Source organism: Hypomesus transpacificus, chromosome 24 (assembly GCF_021917145.1).
Source record: "Hypomesus transpacificus isolate Combined female chromosome 24, fHypTra1, whole genome shotgun sequence".
NCBI classification, from domain to species: Eukaryota; Metazoa; Chordata; class Actinopteri; order Osmeriformes; family Osmeridae; genus Hypomesus; species Hypomesus transpacificus.
In genome coordinates this window covers 2,476,266-2,501,922 of record NC_061083.1, presented here as the reverse complement: position 1 = coordinate 2,501,922, position 25,657 = coordinate 2,476,266, and the positions used below count along the sequence as shown (strand labels likewise).

At 48.6% G+C, this 25,657-nt stretch overlaps 1 protein-coding gene across 1 annotated transcript in view; it reads left to right on the top strand.

Moving 5' to 3' along the window:
- LOC124486869 (teneurin-2-like) overlaps positions 1 to 25,657 on the top strand; it is a 127,365-nt gene that overhangs the window by 63,668 nt on the left and 38,040 nt on the right. The window contains 1 exon segment of the mRNA XM_047048748.1: positions 17,882 to 18,058. Coding sequence (XP_046904704.1) covers positions 17,882 to 18,058 — 177 coding nt within the window.

Below are 25,657 nucleotides of genomic sequence, written 5' to 3'. Positions count from 1 at the left end.
CTGTCCATCAAGCCTGCTTCAGGGGGGGATTTATCCCTGTTTGGCTCCTTATCTCACTGCCTGCCGCCAGCCTTGCGGGGCCTCCCAGTACTGTGTGTGTGTGTGTGTGTTTGTGTGTGTGTGTTTGCCTATGGGTACTGTACTGTGCGTGTGGGTTGCGTAGCAGAGAGCCAGGGGGCGTCGGGAAACGTGGCTTTAGGGACATGGAGAAACATGACTTGACACCCCTTCGATCGCTTTGACTTCATTTGTTCTTATTTTCATTCACAACTTTACTCGGTCATTTACCCATCCATCTCTGTTTCTCTACCCCCGGGTAATCCATTGTCCATTCTTCCTGTCCATCCATCCATCTCAACTGAACCGATGTAAGCCACTCAGACCAGGGGTAATTGCCCTGGCTTATCTAGTTGCACTGGTTAATTTAGCTGTCAACACCAAAACTGATTCACCTTAGATAGTGGCAGTGGTCTCTCTTTGTGTGTGTTTGTGTGTGGGGTGTGGGTGTCGTACAAGCCTCTGCTTGTTGAATACCTTGTTCCTACAGAGCACACCCAAATGGAGATTGTCCATCAGCAGCTGTTGAGAGTCTAACCACATTCTGCACCTTGATGAGCTGTTGTTGGGCTGACCAGTCACCCAATGACATTGATCAGCTCTTGGCACATTCTGCATAGCAATTCCATTGATGGCCAATACAGAAAATGACAAATGTAGCGCCGGTGTCTCTACTATAGTTATGTACAGCTAATTCTCTCCAAGACCGCTCAGAGTACTCCAGTACAAAACACTGATGCTCCTAAAAGCCAGAAGAGACATGATGGAATCAATGAACTCTGAAATGTATTCTATGAATACTTTTCATTAATGTTGTTCAGATCTGGGGGCATTTGACGGACTGTACCTATAATTCCTAATTAGGCACTGTCCAAATTTGATAGCACACAAATTAATTTGAAATAGAAGTTAATTATTAATTTGATAATGAGGTTTATGATTAAGGAGTTTAATAAAAGTAACAAAAATTAACTTTTTTTGGTGAGGTAGAAAATAGTTTGTGTTGGAACAGAAATATGCAGACGCGGCAACTTTTTCATTTTCTTTTACAGTCCTGGAAAATAAGATGTTTCTCTGCAGTAAAGATGAGGCAGTTCTGTACAATAATTGAACATTCAATATACAGCCTCCAATATCCAGCTCTTCTAATTACCCATGTTCAGTTTATCAGCGCTAGTAAGGTAATTCATGAACAAGCGTCACTAGCATGGACGACCTAGAAGGGTGAAAACACCTGAGCGTTAGCGTGTCACATCCTGTGGCTGGTGAGGCTACACCGTGCAGACCGACATTCCGAAACTGAGAGAAACAAACGTGGTTTTCTCGAAAGTTTCATGAATGTGTTACACTCCCAAACCACACTTGGAACATGTTTGATGTAGCTACTGTAGCTTTGTCCGTTGACTCTCTGCTACACTACCTTACTTTGCTTTTGCACCCGAGTTGAGGACCAAAATACATGTTGGATGCAATAAAGATGGTTTGCGACACATGGTTTTTGGTCACAGAAGACAGAGAAGCAAAACAAAACAATTCTGTGGGAGCAAAGCACTGTAGGATGGGGGTCAGGAAGGAATATATTGAGGAAGTTGGGGAGGAAGAGAGCGAGAGAGAGAGAGACGAAACAAGCCAAAGAGAGGGAGAGAGAGAGAGGGGGATGTTCCATATTTTGCGAATGAACGTTTTCAAGCCACTGCCAACACTCACTGTCACAGGGAAGTGGTTCCCGGGCCCGCACATTTCAAGCTGTTCAAATACCCATTAGGATGTTTTGTTTCCCATCCACAAAGAGGAATGAGAAACGAGACCACGGCGCAAGAGAGGGATGGGGAGGGAAGAGCGCAGAGCAAGAGCAGAAACGGAAACGTATCAAGGAACTTGTGATATTTAATGATCCTTGTATGCGGAAAAGACCACCAGCTTGTTCTCCTCTGCCAAATACCGATCCCCTAACTTAATTTCCTGCTCAATTGCTGTTCTATAGTGCATAGTACAGTGATACAGGCGGGTAATATAGAAAACAGATTGCTTGTGCGGCGGAGTGAAGAAGGCTGGGCCTGTGCTGTGGAAGACCTGCAGTCTCCTGGGGGGTCTTGTCGGTGGGCTTCACAAAACCAACAAACCCCATCGTTCTCTCCGTCTTGCAGCAGCTGGCAGGTAGATCTGGCGTGTGTGTGTGTGTGTGTGTGTGTGTGTGCGTGTTGGTTTTCCCAATGCTTTGTAATGGAGAGTGTCACCCTGTCTTCCATCTCTGTGTGTGCTCCTGTGCAATGACTCCCATCCACTCCAACACACAGCCCCTGACGGTGTCCATCAATCAGCTGGGTTACAGCACCTCGTGGAGGGTGTAACGAGAGCACATCTTCTGTCTTCACAAATACACACGCGCACACTTACACCAGAACACACGCTCACACGCACACACACACCCTCACCAGCTACCCCCCCCCCCCACACACACACACACACACTCAAACAACAAGAAACAGTGAAACAAGAAACAGGGAGGCCGCACATTCAATTGCAGTAATTATTCGAGGAAGAGTGACAGGCCTACTTTTTATCCAAGCTACAGGAAGTGGTGTTTACTTGTGACATTGCGGTCTACCTGGGATGCTGAGTGCAAGTTCCGAGTTTCACAAGAGCTTGTGTCGCCACAGTAGATGTCACGCGCTCGTGCTAATGTTAGAAGCGCAGCCCTTTCCTGACCCCTCCATGTGACAGGGGCCTGGTTGCGTAACAACCTTGTGGAATGAACTTCCTCCCGAGAGACGTCATTAAGGATGGGAATGTTTGTCTTCCGCTCGCGCCGAAATGAATATTCAGCTATTATCACTGCAGCGCACGCATTCAGATCTGATAGTGGCTTTATGTTTCAGCGTGCACAACCCCCAACACACCAGCTGGATTTTATTTTCAGTCTCCACGCTGATATTTTACAGAGGATGTTCCTGTTCAATCGCATGTGACCGAAGTTTTTGAAGTCAGTTGCAGACAACTAAGGTCAGCTGACGAGACATATTTGTACCCTCCCAGCGTCACTCTAACCTCTGCGAGGTTCCTGTACTTTCCAGATTTACATATTTGTTTTGACTAATGTCCTCTTATAGGCCACTAAAGCCCTGTAATAACACTGTTTGGGTTTCAGCGAATGGTTCAGGCCAGGAACCGCAGCGCTGAATGAGACTTCGGTGGGATGGAGTTGTCAGAAGGATTTCCATCACACATGGGGATCTTTAGGGCGTCTGAACACAACGTTTTCTTTGAGAAATGAATCCAATTGGTCAGCTTATCGGCCGGATCAGCGCTGGTACGGTTCTCATGAGTGGTCTGTCTTTCCCATGTCTGAAGCGTCACTGGGGGATGAGGGATGTGCCTTTGTGTGTGTGTGTGTGTGACATATAGGGTGAGAGGAAGATGGCTGACGGCGGAGGGGGGTGCATAGCTTTCCAAGGAATGGGATGATTCTTTGAATTCCCCTGTTTATTGAAAATGGAACACGGCCTTCATTCTGGCACAGTCCAGAGTTCCCGTTGGGAAGGCGGAAGGGGGGTGGGGGGGGGGGGGGGGGGGGGGTTCTGTCCTGATGGGCGATGACTCACATCCCCGCTTCCACTGTGAAAAGCCCCCCCTCGCTGTCTGCATCGCAGCCACCGTTATCATCATCCCAGTGAATTAATCACCGGGAAGTCAGGTTTTTTTTGGTGGGAGTTTTTTTTGGGTAGTGCAATTTGTGGGTTTGTTTACATTGCTGAGCAATACATATTGCGATCAAAGATAAGTGTACCAAAGAAAAATAGAAGCACTCGTGCTATGTTGGGAAAGAGGAAATGGCAGGTCCCCATGGATGGATGTGTACCTTGTAAAACAATCCCTCTTCCCACTGCACTGATGGAGTCACTGCCAAGAGGGCGGAGCTTCCCCGGCCATGACCCCCCCCGGCCTCCCCCCCCCCCACCTCCCCAGTGCGCAGGCACTGCCAGGCACACCATCTCTCCAGAACGGGGGGGCTCCTCCTCCCTAGACCTTGGCCCAATTCCTCATCCTCTCTTCCTGACCTCCTTCTCTCCCTCTCCTATTTCTCTCTTTCCTCTTTTTTGTAGTATTTTCCACAGCGGGCCATGGGGGACAAATGTGTCATCTTCCAAATCCCTGTGAGTTTTAGATAATGGGAGGCAGTCTGAAGTGTGGTGTGGAGTTGGAGATGGTTCTCGGGCTGGATGTCTGGGGCAGATCTTGACGTCATGTGCCCCAGCTAGTGAGGCCTGCTTTGGGCCTGCCGTGGGAAGAACCTCCCCCGAGTCTGGAGCTGTCTCACACACATGGAGGAGGGTGACATTTTATCTACTGAAACATCCCTTCATTTTTCCTGTTGTCAAATTGAGTTTGGCTTTGACGATAAGTAGTGTAAGGAAGAATGTGTGCATGTGTGTATCTTTCGAAATATTTTTCTCTGTCACCACTGTAGTTTATGTATTTTGCCTCATATAGGACATATAGTAGGCTTCTGGTAAATTGGTTCATAAAGTATGTACGGTACAGCTGACTGTTACAGATCATGTTTTTACATGATTGGCTGGTGTCTCAAATAGTTTGCCCTTTAGTGTTCAATTTAGCAATTTGTTATTTGCATTCTATGTTCTAAGTCCCATTCATTGGCTCAGTTAATCTTGTGTCATTTGAAATTGACAGTTTTGAGTTATAGGCCTTGATTTATTGTTAAAAAGAAGTAAAATAATAGGTTTGCTGTTGTAGGCCAATTTCTTTATTTGATTTTTCCACTTCCCTAATAACTCTAGCATTCTTTTGATTTCACAGTACAGTGAACTATGGGTTTGTTCTCATAGTGTTCATTTCCCCTCATCCAGAAAGCAAACACAGAAATAGTTTCCATTCCTGCAAGTACCATTATGCTGACACAACCCTGCTTGCCAGCGCTAAGAGCACAGCACAGACAGAAACGGAGTTCGAGTAAACCCTAAACAATTTCACCAACTGTGTCTTTCTTACACACACTGTCTGAAACGCCTCTCCCCCCCCCCCTGTCTCTCTCTCTCTCTCTCTCTCTCTCTCTCGCTCTCTCACGCCTCTTTCCTGTTTATCCCTCAGTGATGGGTCGAGAGCAGAGAGATGAGAAATCAGAGACCGAACGTCAAGTTGAGGTTAATGGTATTCCGTACATGTGTTTTTTCTCTCGTCCTCCTACACCTCCTCTTGGTTGAACCACCCACTTAGCGTCAGGTCAGCAGCTAAGGCCGAGGTTGGGGCCTGTTCACAGGGCCCACTGAGCACTTGGCACAGCCTGGGCCCTCCTCCCTGCTGCTGCATGAGACATACCAGCCCTCTCGCCAAGTCAAATAACACATTTAGTGAATTGGAAATAAGATTTAAGTGGGCCGGCACAATGCGGCCAGCCCTCTCATGTTTTACCCTCTCCCTCTCTGTGTGCTAGACTGTGAAAACTGCTCTTGTTCAGGGAACTTAATCTTCATTTTCTTCTGGAGATTATTTGGAAACAGGTCAATTGAGTGTTGAGGCTGCAGGCTCCACCCACCTGAGAAGGAGAAAAGGGGCAGTTTTGCGCGACGCTGTTTGGTGCCTTTGCAAGAAACCTCTCTCTTTCTTTTTATTTCTCTTTCACTCTCTCTCTCTCTCTCTCTCTCTTATCTCTCGCCACCCCTCTTACAATCTCTCTCCATCCTTCTGTCTTTTCTTTTTTTCATATATATATATATTTTTTTTACCAGCCTTCTTTTTCCTCCCTGTGTGGATAAAAACCACTTCCAAGGAATTCAATAGCCAAGTTCAGGCCCTTGAAGTGACTGGCTTTGATTCCAAGGCCCCGTTTTCTTCTCTGTGTTCTCTCTTTTTTCTCTCTCCTCCCTTTCAAAGCAGGGTGCTCTCAGTTCACCGGTGCTGAATCCTTTCACCTCTCTCTCTCTCTCTCTCTCTCTCTCTCTCTCTCTCTCTCTCTCTCTCTCTCTCTCTCTCTCTCTCTCTCTCTCTCCACCTTAAGAGGCCCAGCACCTTAAGGGGCCCAGGTCCCTGGTCGGGGAGACAGAGATCCAGCACAGCGCCAGCTGCAACAGGACAGCAGCGCTCGGTCCATGCCAACGCTGTATCCTTACATAACATACCACCCATCTGTGGACGTCTGCCCGTGACAGCCATCTAATGAAAGGCACAATCAATCTAAGCCCTTTCTGATGACACAAGCATGTCAGCGCGGCCCGCCGGCCCGCTAGCCCGACCTGAGAGGAGGCCCCAGGGGACGATGACGTCGGCCCAGCCCCCCGGACTCTCTCGTCTCAGACCGCGGCGAAAACAAAACAAGTCATTAGCTCTATTGTCAAGGCAGTTTGCTAGATTCAGTGAAGGTATGATAGATCTCACAGAGAGCCTGCTGGCACCTCGCACCACCTTGTTGTTGTGCTTAAGAGGCCAATGTTGACACAGGGGGCCTAGATGGAAACTTCTAGACCAGCGCCGTACCCACGGATGGGTCTCTTTTAAATGGGGAGGAGGTGGACAAGCCCAAAGTGGGGCTGGATCCTGCCAGAGCACGTGTGAACTAAGTCGCTCAGCTGTTTTTTTTCGTGATAAAATGCACCCAGGTACCATTTCAAATCGGGGACCTTCAAACCCTCGTTGGAGTCGACCGTCCCCCCCCCCCCCCCCGTCCCCCCGGCGATGCTACGGCGAAGCCACAGGGGCCTGCTGTGTCCAGGGTAGCAGGGCTGGACGGTGGAGTGGACAGGCATGCTCGATTGGGGCCAGCGGCCAGGGGACTGTTGTCACACAGCAGCTGGTGCCACAGTGAGGTCAGGGCCAGGCATGTTAGCAGTGTGTCCGCGGGGGGCGACGAGATAGCCTGGCTGCTCTAACCCCCCCTGAGGCGGCCAGCCAGGGTCAGGGTTCTCCTGCTAATCTGGGACAGGCTCTCCAGGAGAGACCAGCAGCATGGATGTTCAACGGACTAACTGTTGGAGGGGGGCGGGGGGGGGGGGTAGACGGATAGAGAAGGATGGAGGGGAGGGTAGGGGAGGCCGTGGGAGGAGAGAGGACGGGGAGGGCAGCCAGAATCAGCAGGCTACTCCAGTCCAGCTGGTCCCTGACAAACAGGGCACTGCTTCAAGGACCCCGTCCCCCCCCCCACCCCTTCTCTCTCTTTCTCTCCCTCACACCTCCCACACTCACCGGGCCCCCCCCTTTATCCCCCCCCCCACCCGCCCTCCCCATCTCTCTCCGCCGTACTGTACGTCTCACTCCTCTCCCAGCCTCCCGCCATTCAGTCTCCACCTGCAGCCACTCCTCTCCTCCCATGTTGGACCCTGATAATGATGTGTTTCATTCGCATTGGAATCGGGGGGGGGGGGGGGGGAGAAAAAGGGGTTTCCTCTGCCCAGTTCAGAGAGCGTGGGGGGGACAGAACAGCTTGAAAGGCGAAGTTCGAACGTGGGGATCTGTTAGAGAGCGAGCTCTTTGTCCTCCTACCCCACCTCCATTTGGAAGGAAATAAGACGGTTCTCAGATCTGTTTAAATGCTGCTTGTGTGTGTTTTTGTATTTTTTTTATCTCAGTCATAATGTTTTTCTAAATAGCCTTAGGCACCAGGAATAACTACAGAAATGGACTATTGAGTGCCTGATCGCTCTGAGGAAACGTGGTAATTAAATGGTTGTTCCACACAACGCGATGCTTCTAATCTTCATCGTTTTAGGGGTAACGGTGAATATGTTGGAGAATTAACCCATCAACGTCTGAACCGGGCGCTCTTTGTTGGTTCTGTTCCTGTAACCATAGCGATTCACAAAACTCATCTTCTGTTTCCGTTGTTTGTCGTTTTTCTTTCTTTTTTCCACGCCCGCACTAAGCAGCATTCACCTTAAAAAAAGAGACCCTCAGAGTAGCTCCCCAAATGAAGGTTTAATAAATAAAACAGATCAACAACACGGGATTACACGTGGCATTCTCTACCCATGTGCCGCTCTGACTCTTCCACGACATAATTGGCCCTGAAGATGATCCTTACTGTAATTCCATTCCAGCCTCTCCTGGTCCTCCTCTTGAAGGGATTACGTGCAGGTTACCGAGGACTGTGGATTAAGAGGGCCACGTCGACATGGCTGCCGCGTGTCGAAGCCAGTTAAAGTGATTAGCCGTCATCAGGCTTGTTTACGCCTTTACCTTATTGTGGAGACCTGACAAAGTTCAGCCCCTTCAGGGCCTCCCCCGGACGCCCACGTCAGTCAAAACAAAGGCAGAACACGCCACCGCGCCCTATCGCACCAACGCAAACGCGCTCAGGCTTCTGCCGCCCACTCCTCCTCAAGCGAGCACCAATAAAAGCGAGCACGTACACAATATACAATAGCCTTTATTGAAGGTTTTTTTTTTTCACCCTCTATCTCTGCTACCCCACCCCGTGTTGTGATTAAGTCTACAGCATATACATTGTCTGAGCCTCAGAGCTCAAACGAAGAAACAAACAAACCAAAAACAGACGTAAAGAAGAAATACAAATGTGTTTCTTCGCAGATACAATAACTATGTCCTCGAATAATACGACACACGAGGCCTTCGGTGACAACCCTCCTCAAGGGACTCAAGAAAAGCCGAGTAACTCTGTGTTTCATCAACCCAAGACACCAAGGTCTTCATCCACCAGGCGAATGAAGTCATCGGGCCTTGTGTGCCCGGGGTGTGTGTGGGGTGGAGAGAGAGTGTCTCTTTGGGGGTGGCCTGAGAGGAGCCACACTGCTGTTGTCAGTAGCCATTATTAGCCATTGATGTTATTGGTTCATTAGCATCAAATTAGCCTGCTATCACTGTTAGCGCTTTTCATCACAGGCCTATGATCCAACACGGGCCAATATCCCAGATGAAAGATGGTCGCTGCAATAACACGTTACAGGGGCTCTTTGAACTCACCGCCTTACGGGCTCGGGTGAGACCGAGACACAATGGCTGTGATTGTGGAAGACGTGTGTCTGATTGAGTCACTTACGCTGGTTCATTTGTCACAATACTGGGGCATGTTTTGTCCCCGTATGGTAATGATGACAGGATTGTAGTAATTACCTACATTTGATATAGTCTCTTCTCTGCCCACTGCTGTGGAGGAGTTTGAAGGCGCACGTGTCGCTACACACACAACCCCACACACACACACACTTTAGTCCCTGAAGGACACATACAGTATAAGTGTATGCCCAGCGCTACCATTCAGCCCTAATCATCTCTGCTGTTTTTAATCACCCTCCGTGGGTCAGCCAGGCAATGTGAGGCAGCAGTGACTATCCTCAGGTGGATCAGATGGAAGAAATAAAGTCCCTTAAATCACAGCCTATAAAAATTCTCTGCTCTTGTCCTTCATTTTGACCATGGACTGATTGCCAGGGTGCCACAGTTTCCCTTGTAGCATTAGCTTTTTAATTAATCGGGCTCCAATTGAGATCCACTGTTGAGGCCGATGATAAATTATATTTACTTTGTGTCTCTGCAGAAGCTGACATGTCTATCTTTGGCCATGCTTGACCGCCAAACATCTTGATTTGCAATTTGATTCAACGCTCGCGTCCTTTCAGTGGAGTGATTATGGCAACAATAAACCTTTATCTATCGCCTTGGCCTTTTAAGCTTCAGAGATTATTTGGAGTTTTCACCCCATTAACTTGCGGAAGCAACAGCCGTGCTGTTTGTACGCGCGCACGCGCGTGTTTGTCTGCGTACGCATGACATGTTTGCGCAAGCTCTGTTTGTGTGTTCGTGTGGCCGTGTGTCTTGTGTATGCGTACACGCGTCTTTACGCAAACTTTGTTGTGTTGAAATATGCATCCATTTGTGTGTGTGCGTGTGCGAGCTCTTGCCCGTCTGCTGTGTTCCCGCCTGTTTACCGGTTAGCAGGTTAGTCCTCTGATCCGTGATGGCTCGGCGAGGATCTGCATGGTGATTAACTCCACATCACATCCCAACTTCTTCCCCCTCGCTGCATAAATGGGTCTTAATTGAAGGAACTGGCTCCTTAGCAGGGAACCCCTTGGTTGACTCCGATTAAAACATCATTTTACAGCCAAAAAGGAGCTACGTTCACAATCACTGCCCCTGAATTATTGTTCTCTAGCTTGGGGCTTGTATTTTAAAGTCACTGAATAATTGCAATCAGATTATTCTAATCAAGTGCTGGAACAGTAATTACAGGTTGCAGTCATTTAAACTGCCCTGGAAGTCCCCCCATACCGCTGGTGTGCATATTAAAAGTTTATGTCGGAAGAGATAAAATTAATGAACAGGATTGTAATCTGGAGGACTGTTCGAAAGGTGTCGGGCGCGCGCGAGTGTGAGCGAGACAGCAGGTGCGACGACGCTTTGTCTGGGAGAGTCACAGCGAAATGACCCGAAACTACCAGAAAGAAACTACCCACGCATCCATTCCCATCCCTCCCTCCCTCCCACCACCACCCCCCCAGTACCCCCTCAGCGCATCACCCAGCCCACGCCACAGACTCCGGCCCCGGACTCCCAATCGGAGTAGACGTGTTTCCACCTCCGCATCTCTCCCCTCTGATAACCTTGTTTGTGCCCGGGTCCTGCGTTTCATGTCAAGGCGAACGCTCGGTGACTTAGAGCCGTGCCGAGCTGTCAGGAAGGCATGGAAATGACAATCCGGAGGTCTGTGTGACAGTGGATCCGTCTCCGTAATCCTGTTTACCCACATCCACATCTCCCTGCTCCCAAACAGAAACAAGAGGGTGTGTGTGTGTGCGTGTGTGTGTGTGTGTGTGTGTGTGCGTGTGCGTGTGTGTGTGTGTGTGTGTGTGCGTGCGTGTATACACAGATATGAGAGTATGGCTGTGTCATGTTGGTGAGGCGGGCAGAGAGCATGCATGTGTGTAGCTTTGGTGGGTGGAGCAGAGAGTGTGCGTGTGTGCGTGTGTGTGTGTGCGTGTAGTGTAGTGTTGGTGGGCAGGGCAGAGAGGATGCGTGCGTGTGTAGTGTTGGTGGGTAGGGCATACATGCTCTGAATGTTTAATTCAACATGACTAATCATGGCGGTCTATGCCAACTCAGGAGCAGTGCTGAGAGACTCAGGCCCAGCAGTCATTTGATAAGGTTACAATGCTCTCAAGCAGAGCCCAAGCTACACCAGGGCTACCTGGGATACACCCCCCACCCTTGCCCCCCCCCCCTCCCCCTGGCTGGATTGGGCTTGGGTCCACACTGGGGCTACACAGCATCTAATCCCCCATTCTTTTAGTTTGGCTGTCAATACTACCCCAACCCTCTCCCCCCTTTCCCGCCTCTCACTGCCTCCGACGCTAATCGCTAAAAGCGTCAAAAATGTGCAAACAACGGAGCTGGAATCAAACAATAATAATCGTTGACAACAAACCAGTACCTATGCGTAATAGAACACACAGGGTTTACGGAAATTGATCGCAACGGCATTCACCTCCGTAACAGGCGCTCTGCGCGTCGCTTCCAGGTATTGTCAGGAAAGCAGGTCACATCTTAATCTCCTTACCGTGTCCATATATGGGTGTAATCCCCCTGAATGCTCCTATGAAAATCTATCTTCTCATTTACAGCAGACTGGCAAGCAGAGATACTTATTGAGTCACATTCATATTTTATTTGAATTTTTTTGCTGTGGAAGAAACAAGCAGAGGAATGACGTGAGCCCATCTGCACTCCACTAGTTTCACAGTGTTGACATGTGTTGCGAGACTGTGTGCTTCAAAGGTGAACAGAAATACTTTGACGCAGTGGTAGGGCAACATGGCTTTGGGAAAATCCATTGACTTAGAAGACAGTTGTTTCATCAAGATTTAAGCATAATCCATGACCTGCTGGCATGTCTGTGGAAACAATACTGATGACGACTAATAGTTCTCACAGAGCCGTTCCGGATGAGCTAACATTTCACTTCATCAAGGTCCTCTCCCTGTCTTTGACCTTTACCTTGCAACCATTCTTTATTGTTCGTTCTGTTGACATTTCTGTAAAATAAGTTAACCGTGGTTTGTTCCGGTGTCTCTACTCTTCATCCAAAATGTTATCTTTTCATCTCCTATCATCAGATTGTCAGTGTGGAAAAAAAAGTTGTGTGGCCAATGGAGTTTTTCATGTCTCTCTTTCTTTTTTTCTTTTCTTCAATATTTTATTCATCTCTATGCCTTGTCGTTGCTCAATGTTCTCGGGGTCAGCGGAGGCACATTAGCTAATTGGAGATTGCAGCATTTCTAATTAGTTCTGAAGATGATCAGAACAAAGGCTACAGGTTTTCCACACCTTATTCATTGAGTTCCCTTTGTGCCCTCAGACCGAGAGGACGAGAGTGTGCTGGGAATGTAATTAGAGCTTATAGTGGAGATGGTCATTAATGAACGCTTCTCTTAGGGAGGAAAGAGAAGGTGGATGAGGGAGCACAATGCTGGCTACCCGGTCGTTCCTGAGGAGAGCACTGAGGGACAGCATCTTAAGGGCCATTAGGACTTTATCTTCTCCACTGGATCCAGGCACAAGTCGATTCCATGTGTCTAATGGACATCCGGTGTGTGTTTATCATGCCACCAATCGAACTGTTCTCCATTGACCAGCGCTCTAAGGTTATCAGCGTCTAATAACTCATTGTGATGTTTTGGCGAGAAAACACCTGCTACATGTTTGTGTGTTCTCATACATGCTCCGGATGTTTCCCGTGGATTATGCATGAATGATCAAAACTGAGTCCAACATCATTATCTGGGTGTGCAATTCATCTTTCCCGTGGATTATGGGTAAAAAAATCAGTATTTTTTTGGGGTCGCATTACTTTACCTTATAAACCAGTGAACTGAAAAAGTCAAATAGAGAGAGACAGAGGGAGAGAGAGAAAGAGAGAAAGAGGGAGGGAGAGAAGAGAGGTGGGAAAAACAGTGGGGGAATCTGGAAGGGTCGGAGTCTTAGAATGGTTAAGATAAAACTGGCAGGTTATTACACACTTCCGTTCCAGAGTCAAATATAAAATTTATATTCTAAGGACAATTAATTACCCCGGCAAAATGGCAAATGTGCATCCTTGTCATGTGGAGTGTACTGTGATGCCCTTTCCTCAAACACTGAATGTGGAGATTTGATCTCTTCTAATGGCTCTGCAGGAAAGGGTAATTACGGCATGGTCAAAGCTAATTTGCTTTCTGCCAGATGAACTGTTGTATTTTATTGTAGGCTGACATTTTAAAGTAATTATGGCACTGTTGACCTCTGCCAATTCCAGTTCTAGCGTTGTCTTGGGCGCCCTCTCTCCCTTCCTCTTCACCTCCCTCCATCCGCCTCTCTCTCCCTCTCTCCCTCTCTCTCTCTCCCTCTCTCTCTCTCTCTTTCCCCCTCTCTCCCTCTCTCTCTCTCTCTCTCTCTCTCTCTCTCTCTCTCTCTCTCTCTCTCTCTCTCTCTCTCTCTCTCTCTCTCTCTCCCTCCCTCTCTCCCCCTCTCTCCGCCTATGTCCCTCTCTCGCTGGATGGCAGTCACAGCCGTAACAAGGTAATGACACGCACGGAGACAGCCATATGGGGCTCCTCCACCCAGCCCTCACCCCTCACATCATCATTACCCAGCATGCATTTCAGATGGACTGCAGATTCAGATTGGGACACATGCCCTGGTGTTGGGCGCCGTGTGCGTTGGTGTGAGTGTAATGTGTTTTGTCCCCGTCATCCCCCTTGCATTCACAGGCCTTCTGTAACGTACAGTAGATCCATGTATTGATGAGGAGGTAATTATGTGGCTCAGTGATCATCTCTTTGTTGCTTTATTGTGCAGGAATTAAGTAGGCAAAGGTCATTGTGTGCTCCCTGAAAATTGCCAGCAGAAAATTATATGGCGATGAGAGCAATTATGGATTTTTTTTCCTCTCTTATGGCTTTTCTCCTCTTGTCGATGTACATTTGCAACGGATGTCAATCGATGTGCGCTTTTAAAACCTCAGTATTTGTGTTTCAGGAAATTTGCTTTGTGTTTCTCTCTCTTCCTCCCTCGCCTCCTTCACCATCTCTGTCTATATCTTTCAAACGCATGGTTCTTCAGCCCTTGTACGAGCTGCCAATTTGAAACTTCTTATCACCTGCCAATCACCACAACAGTCTACTAATATAATCAGTAGCAGAAAAGACTATTCTTACCTTCAGTGAGAAAGCACAGAAAACAAGCTTAGCAAAACAACAAAGTGTCGTTCTGTTGTGCTTTGAGATGACTGCAGGAAGCAGCTTCAGTCGCTATCCTCAAAGCCTGGACCTTTGGCTGGTGTTTTTTGGTGGTAAATGCAGCTAATGTCGGTTAGCACCAAATGAATCCATCCCCTGTCCCCTCAGAGTTATGAGACATTTTAATCAGGGGAATTATGTCCATCCCTCAACGCTGAAGGCGGACAAATGGAGCAGCGATTCAGTCACAAAGTCGCCTATTAGAGAGCGTGACGTCCCCCAAACACTGGAATCACTGGAACATCACCATACCAGGTAGCTTGCCAAGTTTCTCCTCATTTGCCGACGCGTTTACTTTCAAAACAGCGTGAGCGAGGCTATCCCCCCCCCCCACCACCCCTCCCAAAACTCTCTTTCTCTCTCCATCTCTCTCCTTCCATCTCTCCCTCTCCTCCTCTCTCCGTCCTCCCCAAGTATCGGTCTGAATGTAATAAAGACTGACACTTGTGACACTTCAAACATGTCGCCACCAACAGCTCGGCGCTAACAAAAGAGCCCCCAGCGCTACACGTATTAAGAGTGGAGCAGAGCAGGGCCGGGGCAGCCCAGCAGGTGCCTCCCACACACCCCCTCCGCCGCTAAACACCCCCCTCTCATTCAGCCTGTCACCAGGCACAATGGCACAAAAAGGACCCGGCTGAGGCAAGAACAATGGCCGCGGTGTCCAGTCGGGCCCCGTAGCTTTGTGCCTGGCCACTGTCTTAGTGCCATGTATGTGTAAACATGCACCAGGTTTTAGCGATTGAGTGTGTTTATGTGCACGTGACTGACATGGGTCAGTTCAGTTTGGGGGGTGTTGGTGTTGAGTGTTTTTTTTCCGGATAGATTCTATTCTCATTTATGAGCCCAAATACCTAAACCCAATTAGTCTAATTGTATTAGACGTTGCAATAATAATAATATACATGTTCTAAAGTTCATGCTAAGCTTATCAAATTGTCTGCCGCTCTCATGCTTTATGTCTGTTCAATTGTACATTACTTCTAATACGTTTATAAAATCCTTGATTAAGAAAGAAATCAAACATTCACATATTCTATAGCAGTTTGGGGGCAACTCTCCGAACAATTATATTTTGAGATCAAAGTCAGTCTCCATAGCCAATAGGGGGTGTTGGTGAATATGTGGCCAACTGTGCATTGTATAGAGGGTCTTTGTCTTCAAGTCTCAAAGAACAGCATGCTTAATTATGAAGCCTAGTCTATTGCGTGATATTACTTTGATAATCTGAATGTGTTCACTACAGTTCCAGTTTCAAGTATCCAGAGGAGCTACTGTGTATAATTATGATCACATTTCTATGATCAAAAATGATTTAATACACTTAGCTGTACATAGATCCACATACCGAAACACATTTTATTATCTTGTGATTTCCCCCCGCCCCCCAAAAAATGGTGTCAACCGTAAATACTCATTTAGGATTTCGATTTTTGGATTGATTGCCGAGAAATGTTTAATCACCTCAAACTATTTTAGGAATTCAACAATTTCTCGTCTGTTGATCCTTGCTTGACAATGGTCATGGTGTAGTAGACTGGAAATATTTGATTTAGTCAGCGTCAGATTCCTCTCCTCTCACACATAGCTGTAGTTGTCACGTAGAAGCCACTGCTGATTGGCTGCGCTGACAGAAGGAGAGGTGAGCCAGGGACCACTGGGACAACATGGACACGACTATCATAAACTGTCAATTGGTTACAGGAATACTTTGTCAGGGGGCATGTCATCTTTCCTGATGTATTCCTCGTCTTACGGTCTTGCTCTCCGTTTCTCCTCTCGTGGCTACATGTTGACACGTGTCTGTGTGTGTTTATCTGCATTTGTCTCACGGGTGTGTCCTGTAAGTGCGTGTCCACGGTTGTTAGTTTACACGCATGCGTGTGTGTCTGCGTTTGTCGGAAGTGTGTCCATTTGTGTGTGTCCATTTGTGTGTGAGTACCCGTGCGTGTCAGTCTGAATGTGTGGGTCCGTGCGCGCGCGCGCGCGCGCGCATGTGTCCCTGTATCTCCGTGTGTCCATAAAGGAAGTCATTGTGAGTGTGCAGGCATTCATTTCATCTCTGCTGGACTGTTCTTCAGAGCACTAGATTTAAGAGTTAGCAGCCACAATGAGCTCCTTTCTTGGTCCCCTCTGTCACGCAGCAGAAAGGCCGGACGGGTCCCCTGTTTGATCCTCCTTTTGACTTTGACAAACTCACACCCTTTGAAAGAACAGAGAGATGTTGAATAATGAAGAATCACCTGTCCCAATTTACACACGTTTACACACATTTCCCTTTGTGCCGTCCCCCATTCACTGTTGAATCGCAGCGAGCAAAAACTAGGTTTGGGATAGGTGGCTGTATAGACCAGACACTAAGGTGGACTGCATTGAAATAGCAAGTGACACGCTAACTGGCTAAATGTAATTCCATGTTCAGTGCATAGTTAGTTGTTAGTGTGTTGGTCATCCATAAATGAAACATTCAAAGTGGGCCTTAGCTTAATACCTTCATACTTGTTGTTTTGGTGTGTTTTGGGGCGAGCACTGTGCCTGACTGAAGGGCTGTTGGGGTCCGTGTGACCACTCCACTGTGCTGAACCCTTTCAGGCCTGTCTGCTCCGCAACACCCCTTCTGATCTCAATAGGATATTGCTCTGCTCCGAGTGTTCCTAGAAAATGGCTCTTTAATTCATCACGCAATCAACCAACCATATAATTTAAATACTTCTCTGGGAATTAGTGTAATGTTATGATAATTGCTATACAATTTGGTGTAATAATTTTCCTTCCTCGGTTCGAATTACTTGATTTTGCACCGTAAAAGGTGCGTAATGTAAGGATTTTAATTGCTTAACAAATTGTGGGAAAATAACCTAAGCAGGGGGTTTATGGGTAAAACGGGGATAACAGTAAAGACCTATCTGTTCCACATTAGCTGGAATAAACCTCAAATATGGATGAATCCAGACGGCGAATGTGTTTTTCTAAGAGAGAAAAAAGATAAAGGAAGGGAGTATGCGTTGAACCGCATGGCTGGAGAGGCACTTCTTCCAGGAAGAGATGCGGGCTGAATGGATGGGGCCACTACGGGCCAGGGGCTGATGCTGAGAGGGAAGTCCAGTTTTCCCATTTCCTTTTTCCTGCACACTGAGTGTTTTACATCCAGGTCATCTCCCTTGCTACCCTGTTTACAACCCAGCCGCTCAGTCACTCCGAGGGCAGTGTGCGTGTGTGTTAGTGTGTTAGTGTGTGTGAGCGTGCGTGTTTGTGTGTGAGCGTGCGGCAGGGGCAGAGGGAATGCTTTCACAGCCCATCACTTTCACTTCCACACCCAATTTGTCATGAGTGTCACGCGTCTGGGTGAAAGCTGACAAAGTCACTGCCAGAAAATGGCCGCTCCGACATGGGGGGGGGGGGGGGGGCAGGGAAAGGTGAGGCCGCTTTGGCCGCGGCGACGCTCCGCATGACAGGGCAGTGTGAATTAAAAGAAAGCAAAGACAAGCACGCCCTCTCCTCTCACACGAGAAGAGGCGCACTCCAAAATGAAATCCCGTCCTCCTCCCTGACAGCGTCTCAAATTCTTCTGGTGTTCCGTCCAGTTTGCGCGATCCCCGCGCTTGTTGGTCACCGGCAAACATCTGGCACCTGTAGCCGGACCCCACAGGGTTCAAACTCACAGCCCTCAGCCTCCGGCTACGCTCGCCCCGGCGTTCGCTCCACCTACCCCGAGATGAACCCTGCCCTGTCCCCCTCGCCTGGCAGGGACGCGGTGCTAAGTGAGTGGGTGTGGTAGGTGGCCCGGTCGCTACGCCAGGTCTCACAGTCTGAGCGATGAGCCTAAGAGTTGGCACCTGTGTATATGTGGCCCAGCTCCCCGAGTGACAGGTCATTAGATTTTTAATCAAACTCGAGTGTCAGTGTCTGCTTCTGATTATTGCTTCATACAACCTTGTCCTGACTCCGTGTTCTGGCTTTGTGGACGAGCGAGGACGAACGAGTGAGCCGGTGAGAGGTTTGGTTCTTGACAATTCAGTTCAACGGGTCGAACAATATTTATGACATCACCTCAGGCAAGCAGCTACAGTACGAACATTCATGAGCAACAATGCTATGCATGAAATCCATACATTGCTTTTCATTTCCAAATCGGAAAGACAATTCAGAGAGGTCGTCGATGGCCGCCATGGGTCACACATGGCACTTAACACAGACGTCTCGGTGACTTGTGTGACAGTCAGAGCTGAGTGGCCCGGTAAAGCCATTATAGAGGAGTGAGGCTTGTTGCTGCGAGGGATGGGGATTAAGGAGTTGCAGTGGTTTTGAAGTCTCACTGCAGCTCTGGACAGAAACCATCAGTGACATCTTCACCTGGTCAAATCCCAGAGCATTAGCGCTTCTGTGGGCTTACCTGCACGGGGAATTGTTGCCAGAGCTGCACACATTCCTACAAGCTTCGGGGCTTGAGCCCTACAGTCTCCCCCGGAACAGTCTGGAAGGGATTCATGGTGTCATAAACTCACTTGCTACATTTGGAGTGTTGTTTCTGTCAGGGTGACAAGCAGGGAATGCATGCAATGAAAAGATGTTGAACAAAACGTTATATTTACTGTGACTTTTGTACCCTCGTCGGCGTTGTGCAAATTATTTGACGTGTGACTTTAAAGCATTGCCCAAACATGTATCCATAACTATCAGCAATATGACCTAACTGGGGAGCCACATAAGATGGAAATACTCACCAATTCGTTCTAGCTTTCCAGAAAACACTGGAGCATAACAGGACCGTTGGATGGATAGGAAGCGGCTGAAGTGAATATCTGGCTTTTGATTGACATGTGTTTTATATCAAAACAATGTTCTTGTTGAGGATGTTTGGCGTGAAGAAGGTAGGCTGATTGGGGGGGTCCAAACCACGGGGGGATCCACCCTGATAAATCAGCCTGCCTCTGAGGAAACCAGCCCTACAATAGCATCACAAACTTCACGGCAAGAAACTAAAGGACCAGAACACACTCGTAAAAAATTGAGAAGGAACCCCCCCTCACAAAAAAAAAACTGAAAATAGGGATCTGAAAAAGAACAGAGAGACAATGCAGAGGAGCAGGTAAGTCAGAAACACAGACTGCCTTGTGGAGTAGATCAGGAAATGCAAGTGTAAAACAAGCAGGGATGATAAAAAAAATTCAGACGCGTGAGTACATAAATAGACACGACGTGGTGAAATGAAAACAGCGAGTTCTCGTTTTTTTTGGGGGGGAGCAGATGACTTCATTTCCTGGGGGGGGGGGGGGGGAAGCTGGCTTTCCCACTGAAGAACCAACCTCCCTTACCTCTCTCTCTTCCTCTGTCTTTATCTCCCTTTCTCCGTCTCCCTCTCTCCTTCTCCCCCTCTCCTTTGGACGGCGGCGTGACCTTCCGTTGCCGTTCCACCTGCAGGAAGCCATGTTGGATGCCCTGCCCTGTCCGCCAATACGCCCCAGCTGACGGCAGAATGGTGTCACAGGACCGAGTGGAGGAATTTCTCTTTCTCTGTCATCATTACGGGGCTTCCCCCTATGGTGAAGGGGATGAAAAGTACGATTTAATGTTCTCAGGAGAGTGGCAGCAGAAGAAAAGCTCAAAGACCCTGCATGCTGGTTTCTGAGTGGGTCACTCTAACCCTTGCAGCGAATGGGATGTCCCTGTGGAATTTGCCATAGACCGGGCTGAAAGGAGAAGGATTAGGGCCCTTTTAAGGATGGGAATGTAACAAAAGGAGCACTTTTATGATGTAGCGGCATAAAATGAGGGGGCTCCATTGTGGAACTGATTGCGAAAGATCTTTGAAACGAGCGGGCCGTGTGCTGTGTGTCCGCTGGTTCCCCTGGCCCAGTGGGCTTTGCCTGTGTTCCACAAAAACAAAACAGAAAACGACTCCACATTGGGGACGGAGCGGTTGGCGTTTTTTTGAGAGGCAATGTCGAAGGGGATTGGTTTGTGTCTGTTTTTTCTCCTGCCTCTTTCGCTTCAGCTTCTCTCTCTCTCTCTCTCTCTCTCTCTCTCTCTCCTCTCTCTCTCTCTCTCTCTCTCTCTCTCTCTCTCTCTCTCTCTCTATCTATCTCTCTCTGTCCCTCTCTCTCTCTCTCTCTCTCTCTCTCATGTAGGCTGGGTGGAGACAAGGTCCCAGGGAGGGTTGGCTGATTTAGAGAGAGAGAGGAGAGGGAGGAGAGAAAGAGAAGGTAATTAGCATCCCCTCTGGCGAGGCTAAGCTACGCGAGGCCACTCTAGGCGGTCCCTGTGTCTGTGTTCGCCACACAGCGTTAGTTTAAGCCAATCCCGTGAGAGCCAGGCGGCGGGCCAGTCACCACCCAGATGAAGACAAAAGGCCTCGTCGCCTCAAACACAGACTAAGGACACCCTTAATTTAGCCGGCGCATTAATTGAGATCTCAATAAATAAATGGGGGGGGGGGGGGGGGGGGGACCCTAATTGGTATTTGTCACTGCAGCTTGGACACGAGTATTCGTACCGCGAAACACATCCATGGAAATCGAATGTGAAAATAAGAGGGAGACCTCGGGCTGGCTGTGGAGGCAGCCTGGCCGTGAGATCTTGCTGCTGCACAGTGCGGCGGGAGAGTGGAGAGTGGAGGAGCAGAGATCTGTGAACACTAGAGGGGGAGCTTACCCATGATGGAGATCCGGCTCCGCGGTCAGGGGAGGGCTACTTCCTAGCCCCTTTCCTCCTCCCCCCCCCCCCCCCCCTTCCACCACCACACAGCCCTCGCCCCCCCTCACACCCCGCTCCCCCCCCGCCCACCTCCAACACAGACAGCCGGGAACCTCCAGGGATCACAGGTCAAGGGGCAAAACGAGCGGAGGGACTTTTTTTTATTGTCATTCTCTCAGGAAAGCAAGGGGAGAGTGTGTGTGTGTGTGTGTGAACGAGCGAGAGAGTGCGCGAGAGACGGCGAGGTAAGGGTGTGTGCTCGTCGCAGTGCTCCATACGTGTGGGTGGGTGTTTCTCGGCCCATATGTGTGCATGTCTTCAGTGGATTGTATAAGTGGCGTGTGAACGCGGTGCCATATTACGCAAGCATGTGCGCGTCACAATGGCTTTCCGCGAGTGCGCGTGGGTGTCTTCTTCTGTTTTCCTGCATGCATATGTGTTGGTGTAAAAGTTTTGAGGGGAGAGAGGGCTGAAAGCACGTCTGCACGACTGAGCCCCTCAGTGTGGGAGAGAAGTTGGAGCAGAACCTTGTCCTGTTCCGTGAAGCTCTCAAAGAGCCTCTGGAGGCAGTGTAATATCAAGAGGAGGATTACTGCCCAATCCTACTTCTCCCCCACCCCCTCCTTGACTTCATCTCTCCTCTCCCCCCGTCCAGACACCCCCCCTTTTTCTCCACCCCACATCATTTAAATGTCTAAAGAGTAATTGAATGAATTATCATAAAATTTTGACAAACTCATTGAGTCGCCAGGGTGAGTGAGCGGGACTAGTCCTCCCATTTGTGTCTAATAAGATATGACATTTGAGATTAGTTTATGTGCTGGTTAAGGGCCTTTTTTGCCTTTTCTTTGGCTTCTAGGAACAAAAGCCCAGTATTCGAGAGTGGGGGACGAGGGGGAAGGTTCCAAAATGTGACGCAGACTGCAGTCCTGTTCCGAGGCAGTGCGGCCACTGCCGTCTTCAACCGTAAATGGATTATGGAGCCTGTCTACTCCTACATATTCATGGTCCTCTGTATCCATTTTTGTGTTTGGTTTTGAAGACGCTTTCGCAAACTGAAGCCAGTCGTGGAGCAAAATGGAACCGTTGTGGGGGGATGGAATTCAGCGCTGCACAGACTGTTCTCTCTGACCTCGGTGTTCCCACATCAAAGTGCTTCCCCAGCCCACTTCCCTCTGTGCTAGCTGCAAAGAGGTCTAGAGCAGTGGTGTGTGTGTGTGTGTGTCTTCAGGGATGTATATGGGAGGGTGTGTGTGCGTACATTTCTGTGTGTGTGTATGTGTGTTGTGTGTGTGAGTAGGCGTGTGTGTGTGTTTGTGCGCGAAAGTGTGGCGTATGTGTCTGTGAGAGTGTGTGTTTGTGTTCATGCCTGCAGGCTGGCTGAGGATGCTGTCAATATGTAGTGCTGGATGGTGGTACCAGGTTCTTAGCCTCTAACTGAAACCCCATGTGCTCAACAGGGGTGGAGAGGGTAATACGGCTGTTGTGTGCAAGTGCTTCTAAAAAGACCCCATTTATCTGCCATGTTCATCTGGTCTTTTTCCTCCCTTTTTCCTGGCCTCGGAAACAACCTTGCCTCTTCGGTTCACAGTTCATGCTACCAATTTGAGTATTTCATCAGGAAGAACAAAGCCACCGTTCATGTACAGCTATTCATTAAGACACGCCATGTGAAATGAAGGGAGAGGGTGTGGAGTTTAAAAAGAAAAGTAAAAAGAAAAAAAAAAGAAAAAAACATTCCTCCATATTTGGAGGAGGTCCATGTTTTGGCCTTGGTGGTCACAGCTGTGCTGTGCTGCCTTTGATGATGGGGGGGTGGGTGGGGGGTGGGGAGGGAGGGAGGGGGTTGGGCTAAAGCTAAGTCCGGGGTGTACAGGGGTCACATGCACAGAGGCTCAGCAGCTGCCCCCCCACCCCACCCCGCCCCACCCTCTCTCCCCCACACACACGCCGGTGTGTTGACGCTCGTTAGGGCCACTCGCTTGCCGTGTCGGTTGGCGGCAGCGGCGCTGGCGTCTGCCGTGACGAGGTGAAGCGGAACGCTTCCACGCTTCCATGTGACGCAACAGCTGTGCCAGCTCGGACTAGCTCGGACCCCCACAACGCCCATTCGGGGCGCGGGGACACACTTGCATGCATGCCCCCCCCCCCCCACACACACTCTCTATCTCTATCACACACACACACACACACACACCGAGAACCAACTGGGCCTGCTGGGTGACTAATGTGTATTTGCTGACATAGAGAGAGAGGGCCACTGACGAGAGCTGCATTCGGCTAAAATATGGCTCTTTATTATCGATTATGGAGTTCTCCTTTCCCCTCCCTCCCTCCCTCCCTCCCTCCCTCCCTCCCTCCCTCCCTCCCTCCCTCCCTCCCTCCCTCCCTCCCTGCCTCACACCTCACCTCTCCTCTCTTCTCCTTTCTTCTCCTCTCCTCTCCCTCTGCTCGACTGCACTCACAATCCAAATTGAGCATGTTATTCTCTGCTCACATCAGTTTTCCCCCCCAGCCTGCCGATGGCGGAAGATTTTCTTCCTCCTCAATGGAGGTAGAGTCTCTGGACACACACAGACACACACAGACACACACACAGGGTGACCTCTGGGCCTGCCTCCACAAGGCTGCCACTGATCTTCAAATATAGCAGAGCATCAATCATCTCCTGACTGCCTTTTAGTGTCATTTTTCTTCCTTCCCCTGGATTTTTGTCCTTATCCTCTCAACCTTTCGTCTGCTCTCAGATGATTCTTACCGGGGTGTGTGTTCTCTGGGAAGGGAGCCCGCAGAGCAAGGGTCATATTCACAGTATTATCTCCCAGCCCGCCACATCAGGCATGTCAAATATCCCAGAGAGATAGAACAGCTTCATGTTTGTAAATCCAGCTTGTTTGTATCCCCGCTACTTATTTATTTGACTCTTTTTTTTTCATACCCACTCATCTCCCTTCAAAGTCTGGGAGTCGTAAACTTGAACAGTACAACCAACCACAGAGCCCAGAAAACTGCTAGCTCTTCGTGGAATACATTTTCCTCTGAGAGAAAAAAGACAGAACAAAAAAAGAAAATCAATGAGTTAAGAATCGCATCATTATTTCAATTTTAAAATGGGGGTTTTGTTTTTGATTTTCCCTTTCTCCTGTGATGTTTGCAGTTTCAACAGCCGATGAGTATTTAGTGAGGGCTGCAATACCTGTGTCTCAAGAATGGATGGCAGATCCCGTTTTACAGTGTCTGAGGTAATTAACTGCTTGTGCAAGGTGAACACTGTGCACACACACACACACCGTGTGAAATGACAACGGGTTTGCTGTTTGAGACCACTAAATAATAAATGTGTAGTTATCGTTTTTGCTCTTATCAGCCTTTAACTGTAATAAGATGTTGAGAGACGGATTGTCGTCTCCTGGGGCGAGGTGTTTTACACACGAGGCAAAATTGCAGCATCTATTTACAGCGACAATGAAAAAAAAACGAAATACAAAAAGCTAAAACAAGTCTCGGCTCATATCACTCTGCTCATATTTCCCACTTCAAAAACAGTGGCCCTTGATTTAAATTCCTCGCGTGCTTTAGTTTAACCGCTCAATAATGCTCAGACAGGGGGTCTAATCAAGTGTGACTGTTTATTTTTGGTATTACCGTGCATGGATTCAACTTTGGGGAGGAGAACCGTTAGACATTCTCTGGCAGTCGTCGTCGGTCTGCTTGGGGAACATCAGGCGGCAATCATCCCCGCAGAGCACATAATCGTGTTTACGTGGTTGAGGTCCCAAAATAAGCGTTGTCTTAATTAATAAACAAATTACAAATAATATCAGAAGAAAAAATGAAAATCATCGGCATAGGAGTTCATCAATTACCGGGATTAGCCAGGCAAGAGGCATGTAATCTACACAGAGACATTTAAAGGGTGACGATTATGCCACCTTCCCCATAAGCCTTTATTGTGATGAAATTTGGAGCAATAAAGCACCTTCTCATATAGCCCTGACAAATCCCTCACTCCTCCTCCAAATCAAAAGGTGAGGCATCACCAGAACGCCCCTAATGACGGAAGCCGCGTGACAAATGCGGCGCTCTGCAAACGTCTGCGGCGAAGACCAGAAGGAGTCAGGAAATAGAGAGTGATGGCAAATATGTCCGAATAAAGATAGACTGAGCAAGACAGAGGGGGGTGGGGGGGGGGGGAAGAGAGAGAGTGCAACAGCCTTGAGTCCAAATACCAACAGATGTAATCACCACTCTCAACTGTTGTGCCAAAGTTATTTTGAGTGGGGTACACATCATGCTGGATGTAACATCCTCGACATTAGCAACATACCGTCATGTGGTCTGTGTCCCGTCCTAAATGTTTCGACTGAACCTCGTAGATAAGAGCTTACAATGCTTTCCCCTTGGGAGAAGTCTTTCCCTGAACCTTTAGTGTTGGAAAGTATTATCTTCAGCACGTGGAGAGGAACCACTGCTGAGTGAGACCAGCATTGTCTCGTCTGGCACTCTCCTTCCTGCTTCACGTCTCTCCCGACACCGTACTCCTAGTAATCTGCTGATATCACCAATGGATTATAAACAGCCCAGTGTTACTGTATAAGTGGGCGTTATACCTCTTGAGTTTCCAACAGACATTTTTCTCACTTGCAACGAGAGAAAGAGAAAGACGA